This window comes from Drosophila albomicans, chromosome 2R (assembly GCF_009650485.2).
Source record: "Drosophila albomicans strain 15112-1751.03 chromosome 2R, ASM965048v2, whole genome shotgun sequence".
Lineage (NCBI taxonomy): Eukaryota > Metazoa > Arthropoda > Insecta > Diptera > Drosophilidae > Drosophila > Drosophila albomicans.
This window is the reverse complement of record NC_047631.2, coordinates 14,155,050-14,164,517: the sequence shown is the minus strand read 5'-3', so window position 1 is coordinate 14,164,517 and position 9,468 is coordinate 14,155,050. Positions and strand designations below refer to the sequence as shown.

The following is a 9,468-nucleotide window of genomic DNA, read 5'->3' as shown; positions in this document are numbered from 1 at the left end:
ACATCTACAAAGTAAGATTGGTGCTCGAAATATCTTAAGAGGTTGAAGCATTGAAGCTAATCTATAGAGGAGTCATTATTTGTTTAATACAATTTAACTCTACAATTTCAAAACAAACTCAAGAAATTAGCTTCTATCGATCCATCCAAGATAACCTTCATTCAACGGTTATATTTTTGCTTAAACCTTTATTTGCAATCAAATGATTAAGTTAAGTTTCTTATGTTTCTAGATTTGGTATCAGAATTTGATGTATTTTTATTCTTCAGACATGAGTAGTTTAAAAGTATTAACCCGACGTACCCCACGTCATTTGCTCGATCCAATCCAAGTAGGTGAAGACACGCGTATACACACTTGGGAAGCTGCTGCGACAGAAGACACCATAGGAGGTGATCCCGATCAGATGGTAATGTATATGGCGACGTCGTCTTCCGGGTAAATTCAATTGAAGTGGACCACCCGAGTCGCCTTGACAGGTGTCGCGACTTAAGATAAAGTCCTGGGCACAAATCTGACTGGCAATGATGCCGTCAGGTGTCTCTGCAAAGGCGGGCAAATCCCTGTTGCACTCATCGTTGGGCACAATGGTCAGATTGAGATGAGTCAAGCGATTCGTCATCGATTTGGTCAAGCTGGTCGAACCGTAGCCCATGGCAAAGGCAATTGATGTGGGTATTTCTTCGGTTACCCAAAGTCTTATCGGACGCACAAACTCCGTAAGCCTGAAATATGATGGTATCAATTCGCTTGTCATTATAATACATACAATATTGTGTCGTACATTTAAATAACGTACTTATACGAGTATGCGAAATGTTGACCCAAAATGTATAACCGGGTTTTAACCTGACATTTTGTTTTTGTTCAAAACAGACAGCGAAAGATGCGCATAACACGAATCGACTTACAGCGGGACTTTTTTTATGGATTTGCTTAATTTATTAAACGTTTAGTTTATACAAGACCGCACCTTTATTTCAAACGAATTTTGAAAGTATACTTAAGAACTTAAGAATACTCTTTTATTTTCGAAAAAATAGTATAATCTGGAAATATTTTTAGATTGCCGGATGCCCATAAAATAAGCGCAAGTCATGACGAAAATAATCTAGTATAAACCCGAATCTATTACCCCATTTGAACTCTCGCAAACATTAAATTCATTCATAATTATATTCATATTATCTGCGAAAGAACAATCACCCCGTATGGAAGTGCATTACACATTAAAAAGTTTCAACCGAGGAGATTCAACTTGTAAAGTAAAGTTTAGTCAAATGATGACGATGATGATGATTAATATTACTCACTTCACTTTACGCTCCAATTTGAGTAGTGCAATATCATGATAGTAGGAGGTGTCTTTGTAGCTGGGATAATTGTGAATGGTTTGAATGCCAATAATTTGGGATGTTCCACTCGTCTCATCGACCAGCAGATTTAGTCCGCCAATGCGTACCCATTTTGGCGACACACTACAAAATATTGAATCAGAGAGTTGAATATCCCCAAAAATGTGGAAAAACTCACCCTTGCTCATCGGTGCAATGAGCTGCGCTCAATACAAAGTTCTCACTTATCAAACTGCCTCCGCATTTGTATTGAATTTTCTCGGAGTCTTGCTGAAAGCCAAGCGCTGCCTACGAAATTAAATGAACTGGGTTCAACATTTTGTTTTTTCTTTGTGTAAACACGCATAAAAAAAAACCAAAACAAAACAATATTGTTGGCTTTATCAGCACAAGGGCAAGAGCAAAGTCGATTACCATATGTGGGTATTCGCCAGGCTTGGCGAGTATGCGTCCATCGAAATCTTCATCGTTGGCGTCTTCAGCAATTGCCGTATCATTGGGAAATATGCGTTCAATGTACTCCGAATACTCTTTAGATGGAAATAAATTCATGAATACACACAACACTCACTCTTCGCATTTGCATTCATACTCACTCCGTTCGCACAGACGACGTCGAGTTCTCGTCTTGCGTTTCTTGTGTCGCCGACTATTCGGAGGCGGGGGAAAGGGTTGGCCAGGTCTATGGGGTCCCATTGGTGGGGGTGGTCTGGGGCGTGGTAAATTCTCCATATTTTCAAATAAAAAGTCTTGTATCTTGTACAAAATGAATTCCCTTCTCTCCTCATCTGCTTGCCTTGGGTCGGGAAACACAATATCCTGTTCCTGGGGAAATTGAATCGCATCAAAATCTTGCCGTGTAGGCCGATGATGAGAATGATGATGATGTACTCTCTGTGGTGGTGGCGGTGGCGCACGATGATGATTATGTTCCCTTGGAGGCGGTGGCGGTGGCGGAGGCGCACGATCTGGTCGTTGTGCCTGTGTGAGGTAGCAGCACAAAGCAAGCGATAGCAGCAATAACAAAATATCGCGCATTTTTTCTGAGCTCGGATTTTTTTTTGGGGGATCTTGCGAACGCGACGAATGTTGAAACAAGACTAAAGCAGCACTCAAATAAGCGAATTCGAAACAAGCTCAACTGAATCACCTTATCACCATCGAGTTGTCACAACAAAAATTCACAAAAATTTTATAATTTATTGTCATACAGCAATTAAACGTTAAAGTTGGCGGCAAGGGGATTAACAGCATTGGCCACACGCGGGGTATGGATGACGGTAGGTCCGCTGTATTTCGACTCGTATTGTGCAATTATTGCCCGCTGCAGCGCCTCCAGATCTTGGTCATTGTTGTACCTCAGAATCGACACCTGAGGATCGTTGCGGCCAGGAGCAGGAGCAGGAGCTGGGGCGGCGTAGACCACAGCCAGCAGGGCGAACAACAGGAACAACTGTAAAGTAGAATGAAAATTTTCCTACATTACTTTATACATTCTCGAGAGTATGACGGAAATTTTTTCGACTTACGCAAATAGTCTTCATATTGTCAAAACTAAACCGCGCGCTCGAAGTGGCTGCCGCTTTTATAGGCAAAAAATCGGTGGACCTAATAAAAGTTATCATTGTGATAATAATCAAAATTATAATTTGCGACGTTGAACTTGAACAACTGGAAATGAAACTAGTTTTTAGACTCATCTTTAACTTTATCGACCAATCCGACTGGCCAAAAATCAAGCAAGCACTGATTTTTCCGATAATCAACGCAAATTTGGCTCATTATATATTTAATTATCAATTATAATTTATGCTCACTTGTTTGTTAAAGAGCCGGCAGATATTTGATATGATAAAAAACAAATTGGCGTAACTTGATCCAGCATTTAGGAGAATTCAATTGTGGCTGCTGTTTATGTGAAAGCGAAAATGTCGAAACTGGTTTTGATATGTAAATTAGTTTAGAATCTGGGCTAGCTAAAGATTGATCAGACACGCTGGCTTATTTTAGTTTGAAGTGTTAAACTTGTCTCTCAGACACTTTCATTCGTGTCAATGTATCTTTGGATCTTAAAATTTGTACTGAAATTACTCTAATCAAATCGCAATTGTTCAACTTTTTTATGTTTCCACAAGTAAAGACTTTTTGTATAGGCATCTTGATAGAGTTCTTGTGTACTCTTAACTATTAAAAAGTACACTTAACAATATTAACGAACAAATTCTAGACTGTTAAGAATTCTGTTGCCCTCAATAAGTTTTTAACAAAAAGTATTGCATACTTTAAGGCAGCTGCAAAAATTATTCGTAGTTGAAATTCATATCGAATTTCTTCCTATTAATTTCTTTTTCATTTTTAGAAATATATTTATTAAGTAAACAAATTTTAAATTTTATTATAGAAAATTACTAAAAGACTACGCAACATCCAAGTTGTCAACGAAATTTTGATGTATGTAGAAACTGTTGTGTAAAATTCCCAAAATGCAAATCATAATCAAAGTTGTCGGCGGGTTTTCTTAGATGGTACCAGAAAAGTCGCGAGGGGAACATAAGTTGACATCTTACACAAATGGTCAACCGATGCCGCAAATGGACAAACCCACAAATCTAGTGACCAAATTGGACAGCAAGCCGTAATTTGAATATATTTACACATTTTCCACCTTACAAAATGAGTTGCAGTCGTTGGGATTTTTTTTCTTTCTTTCTTTACGAAAGTGTAAACTATTTGATCCAATTAAAAACCGATTGGCATTTTAATTGGAACATTGGGGTATCGAAGTTGCCCAATCGCCGCATAGAGACAATGAAATTGTTGGCGACACATTTGCATCTCTGCTGGGATGCAACTTGCATCGACTTGCATCGCATCCATATAAATATCAGCTGGCGTTGCAATTGCCAGACACAGAAAGCTCAACAGCTCCACAGCATACACAACCAATACCTTTAGCCTTTCGGTGTGGAAACTCAAACCCAAGCACAAAATGCGCGCTTTTCTGGTAAGTTGTCTGCTAACATTATTTAACTGGATATCAAACTGAATACGTAACTTCTTACCATCCTCAGATGATTTGCTTGTTTGCCGTTGCCAGGGCCCAGTATGATTATACACCAACTTCTCATGCTGGCGATGGTCGTGGTGGTCTCGTAGGCACAACTGGCTCCGTTGGGGATGAGGGCCTTGTGCAGCAGGGTTCTGCCCAGCTGTCGGAGCCCATTCTTATTGCCAATGAGTTCAACAAGGAGTTCTTTACGTACAGCGCCCCAGAGCAGGAGTTCGACAATGGACATGCCAACGAACAGATTGCGAATTCGTTGCGAAAGAATCTGCGTGTGCTGTTCATCAAGGGCCCTGAGAACACGGGTCTGGAGCAGGCTGCCCTGCAGTTAGCCTCATCCGCTTCCGATGATCGCACTGCCATCTATGTACTCAACAAGCAGGCCGATGTTGGCGAACTGACCAACAAGTTGAATCAAATCAAATTGCAGTCGAACAACAAGCCCGAGGTGCACTTTGTCAAATATCGCACCCAGAGCGATGCAGAGAATGCTCAGCGTGTAATTCAGGCTCAATACGATTCACTGCCCGGTCGCTCAAGCAATCACAACGCCGACTCCTCGGCTCCAGTGCTTGACTTTGCCTCTAAGAGCAGCGGAGGCGCCATTGGCGTCACTGGCGATGCACAGGCACCATCGACTAGCGCGTACTTGCCACCCAGCCGAAGGTTTTAAATATAAGAATCTGTCCAAACTAGTTATAAGACACTTAAATAATAAAAATAGTTTATGAAAAATACTTCACTGCCACATTTTATACTGACGCCACAAAGTATGCAATGTAATTTTTGCTTAATATCTTTACTACTATCGAACTGTGCCAACTATTTCAGACGCTTCTGTAGCATTGCTGTGGGTGAGAAGCTGACTATTTATATTCGCAGCAGGTTTGCTTAGTTACAAATGTAGATGAATTGTGGGCTGTAAAATAATTACAAAAAGGTAATTTTATGCAGTTCAGTTTCTTTACGCTTCAGCGATTAAATTAAACTCTGCCAAGGAGCGTTCTCTGCGAATAAGTTTAAGGACTTTGCGAAATTGTAGCAACTTCTAAGTTATTCGACCTGCAAATTAAAATTGTTGTAATTACCGAGCAGCTTGCCACACTTTGTCTACTAGAATAATTAGCATAATGGTGCTCAAGGCAGACAATGACGGTCTGACTTAGCTCTTGTTATGTATTTCGAAAGCTAACGACACTCAAATTGTGTAAAACTAAAATAAAAATTGTAGGCAAAAAACAAAAACCCTCATACTCGTAAAAAAGCAGACACAATACTACATAGACATCGCAGATGGACCCATAAACTGCTTTCTTTGGCAACAAACACTTTGTTTACATGTTGCTTTTTGTATCATTTTGTTGGCCTTTGATGTGATGATGGTTGTTGTACCGCAGATAAATAGATGTGAAATTAATTTATGCAGTTTTTTTGGTGGAATTGGTGGAATACGCAACCGGTTGAGGTTCGTCGCACGGCATCTGATCCCCACATCTCAACGGGCTACTAATTTGGCGATCAGCGTTGGAGTTTTGCTGGCTGGCTGGCTGGCTCTAATATCGATTTCATCGCAGCTGCATATGCATAAGAAATGACTTTCTTTTAAACTGGGCCTTGTGTGTGTGAAGATGTTACCCATCTTTTACGTTTTGATCCAATCGATATGGCGCATTAACTAATAATATTTTGCATTTATACCGACTCGGCGTTGAATTATTATGCTCTTATGTGAATTCGAATTTAAATTTGAATATTTTCAAGTCGATATTTTGGCCATTTTGGTAGGTGGGCCATGTTATATAACGGACTATGCGATGCATCCGTAATGTGTATATTTACGAATATGGTTCCGTGATTTGGCAACCAAAACGGCTGCTGCTGGATGTTACAGCTGCTGTTGCTGTGGCTGCTGCGACAATAGGTTTATATTGATAATTTTATGTATGGCAGCGCCCAAAAATCTCATTGGGAAAACGAAATGGCATTCCCAATGCCCGGACAATCTTATAAAAACATTGATATCGCACTCTGCCAGCATCAGTTGACTTCAAACTGCTCGGTCCGTTCGAAGTAGAAGTGTACAGCGTCTATCCCCAAAAAAATGAAACAATTCGCCGTTCTAGTGGTAAGGCCAAAGGCTCCACGTTCGCTTTGTAGTATTAACTAATCGATTCACTTTTGCAGTGCCTCTCGTGCGCTGTGCTCGCCGCAGCTGCCCCACAGGGCTACAACTACAACAAGCAGCAACAAGCGGCGCCCGTCATCCAGACTGGCAATCTGCGTCCCCAGACTCCCGTCTCGACAAGTGGAATATACAATGTGCCTGCCCAGCAGCAGCCACAGCAGCAGGTCATCCAGACGGTGTCGCCACCCGTGCAGACTGTTGTGAACACCGTTGAACCTCAAGTGCAACTCCAGGTGCAACATCAGGTTCAGTCGCAGCCTCAGCAGCCACAGCAGCAGATCATCTACCAGGCACCACAGCAGCCACAGGTGATTCAGCAGCCTCAGCAGCAATTCGTGCAGACCATTCAGCAGCCTCAGCAACAGTTCGTTCAGACCATTCAGCAGCCACAGCAGCAGTTTGTGCAGTCGCAGTATGTGCAGCGTCCTGCCATCGTGACCAAGGATATTTACATTCACTCTGCTCCCGATGACACCGAGGAGATCACCCGCGATGCTCCTCAGCTCGACAATCTGCCCATTCGCAAGAACTATCGCATTGTGTTCATCAAGGCGCCCACACAGAACCTGAAGCACACTGCTGCTGCTCTGAAGCGTGCCCAAGCCAGCAACGAGGAGAAGACCGTCATCTATGTGCTGTCCAAGAAGCCCGACATCACCGAAATCCAACAGCATCTGCAGCTCAGCCAAACCGAATCGAAGGTGCACAAGCCCGAGGTCTACTTCATCAAGTACAAGACCACCGAGGAGGCTCAGCGCGCCCAGCAGGAGATCCAGGCTCAATACGATGCTCTCGGCGGTGCCACACACATTTCCGATGAGGGTGTTGCTCCCATCACCAGCTTCTCGGGTGGTTCCCTCAACATTGGCAGCATTGTGCCCCAGCATGTCCAGACCCAGACCATTGCCCAGCAGCCTCAGACTCAGACCATTGTTCAGACCACGCCCATTGTGAGCCAGAATGTGCAGCAACAAGGATCGTTTGTGCAGCAATCTGGTCTGCAGAGCTCAACTGTGACTTCGGGTATCAACTTCGGTGTCAACCAGCCTCTGAAGAGGTACGTGCCAGCCAAGACCTTCAAATAAGGTGGCAAACTACATGCAGGGCAACTGCTGCATATCTCCCATCGAGTTCAATTTTAATCGCATCGCCCATCGCCATTGTAGTTTATTGTAATTTATTATAAAAGCATATCAAAAATATATTGCATATTTCTAATCAAAATTTGAGATTTTATTTAATTTCATTATTTTAGGAGATTGTAAAATTTCCTAAGATAATTGTTAAGATGATTTAATTAAAATCTTTTAAGAAGGTGGTTTCAACTAGTATAGGAATATATCTCCGATACGCTCTCAACCTTTCCTAACTCGTTTCGAATTGAACACATCAATCATTTGGTATTTAGGTTCTTTCAACTATATAGTATTAATCAAATTAGATAAAGTTGATAGCTAGCCACTCTTTCTCTTCCTCAATCGAAACTAGCTGTCAAGATTTATGCTATCAATTTGCATGTCATCTGTCTGTCTTCAACATTTCGAGACGCTTCAATCTGATAATGCAGACAAAAGTTGGCCAAGAAACTTGTTGATTGGCATGTGCTTTATTATTGGCATTATTTAATTTGGCATTATATTCGTGATGTTTTTTAAGAGGTGTCAAGTACTTGCTTAGATTGTGTTGAAACTAATAAAAACGATTAATTCAGCAAGTTTTTAAGGCAGCAATGAAAAATGATTTTAAGAGGCTTTTCAAGCAGCCTAATAAGTTGTTATTAATTAGGCAATAAAGTTATAAAGCACTTTGATGATTCTACTAAAATGTTGAATATGTTTAAAATATTTTCAATATGTATCGAACTTATTGGTCTCTTAAGCATATATTATTTAATATCAGACCGTTTTAAGTTAAATTTTTATTAATTTAGTTTTGAATTCTATTAATTAAACAAATTTTATGTTTGGACGACCTTCAGTGATTCATGTAAATAAATTCATATTTTTTTTAAAAATTTTATATAAATACCTAATTGGGAAGTGTTAATAGATCAATGTTAGTTTTGTTATCATTCGATTGTGTCAAATAATTATATTAATTAATATGTTTGAGGAGTTTGCATAAATAGAAAATATGTTGACTGCAAGAATTTTACAGATTAAGAAATAAGTAAAAAAATGCAAATATAACCTTCAAATTTAATTATACATTATGAAGAGTACTTGGAAAGTGTTGTATTCAGTAAAAAATGTCTATCTTATATGCAGGTACTTTTTCGGGAATATTAAGTATACGTAGAGGTAGCATTTATGTATATCAATTATCCGCAAAAATTGTGGTTTTGCGGAGAATTGATATACATAAATGCATACATATACATAATACATAACGTTTTATTATTTTTATACAATCGTGTATTATTGATTTATACCATTTTTTATTAGCTTGTGCTAATGGTAAGCCTATAAAATGCGACGAACAATCACTTTGTCGGTGCATCGGCAAAAAGTATTGGGGGTATTCGGGCTGTGATGATTATGCATTATTGTGTAAGACAAATCAAATGCTAATCGATATGACCGGTTTCTCCCCCCGCCCCTTCTTCGGCTAATCGATGTGGCAATGCAGAGGCATATAAAAATATTTTCGTGTATTGTTTTTATAACATATTGTGCGTGTGTGTGTTTGTACGTGTTTTGAACGCCTTTGTCAAATTGTTGTGTTAATTGGGGAGTTGTGAAAGATATGAGAGTGGGAATTGCTTGATTACGATTACGATGAAAGAGGGAATAAGGGAAAACAACTCGTTTATTTAACTACAATATGTATTTACAAAATTGTTATACTTATGGCTATTCACTTGG

The 9,468-nt window shown here is 40.1% G+C and overlaps 4 protein-coding genes across 5 annotated transcripts; 2 read left to right on the top strand and 2 right to left on the bottom strand.

Moving 5' to 3' along the window:
- Positions 1 to 159: 159 nt before the first annotated feature.
- On the bottom strand, positions 160 to 2,478 carry LOC117573407 (serine protease snake). Of its 2 annotated transcripts, XM_034256609.2 has the most exons (6): positions 2,247 to 2,478; positions 1,952 to 2,180; positions 1,770 to 1,885; positions 1,534 to 1,643; positions 1,314 to 1,478; positions 160 to 725 (listed from the first exon to the last, which is right to left on the bottom strand). In XM_034256609.2, the coding sequence occupies exons 1-6, from the start codon at positions 2,391 to 2,393 to the stop codon at positions 290 to 292; spliced, it is 1,203 nt and encodes a 400-aa protein (XP_034112500.1). In that variant the 5' UTR covers positions 2,394 to 2,478; the 3' UTR covers positions 160 to 289. The 2 variants fall into 2 exon arrangements, with proteins under 2 accessions (XP_034112500.1, XP_051862287.1); XM_052006327.1 differs by having other exon boundaries at positions 161 to 725; positions 1,952 to 2,475.
- A 66-nt stretch (positions 2,479 to 2,544) lies between these two features.
- On the bottom strand, positions 2,545 to 3,036 carry LOC117575389 (uncharacterized). Its single transcript, XM_034259564.2, has 2 exons — positions 2,885 to 3,036; positions 2,545 to 2,808 (listed from the first exon to the last, which is right to left on the bottom strand). Exons 1-2 carry the CDS (start codon positions 2,978 to 2,980, stop codon positions 2,572 to 2,574), a joined length of 333 nt encoding a protein of 110 aa, XP_034115455.2. The 5' UTR covers positions 2,981 to 3,036; the 3' UTR covers positions 2,545 to 2,571.
- Positions 3,037 to 4,249: 1,213 nt separating this feature from the next.
- On the top strand, positions 4,250 to 5,147 carry LOC117573406 (uncharacterized). Its single transcript, XM_034256608.2, has 2 exons — positions 4,250 to 4,359; positions 4,427 to 5,147. The coding sequence occupies exons 1-2, from the start codon at positions 4,345 to 4,347 to the stop codon at positions 5,090 to 5,092; spliced, it is 681 nt and encodes a 226-aa protein (XP_034112499.1). The 5' UTR covers positions 4,250 to 4,344; the 3' UTR covers positions 5,093 to 5,147.
- A 1,373-nt stretch (positions 5,148 to 6,520) lies between these two features.
- On the top strand, positions 6,521 to 7,689 carry LOC117573405 (bromodomain-containing protein DDB_G0280777). Its single transcript, XM_034256607.1, has 2 exons — positions 6,521 to 6,544; positions 6,604 to 7,689. The coding sequence occupies exons 1-2, from the start codon at positions 6,521 to 6,523 to the stop codon at positions 7,687 to 7,689; spliced, it is 1,110 nt and encodes a 369-aa protein (XP_034112498.1).
- Positions 7,690 to 9,468: the final 1,779 nt, after the last annotated feature.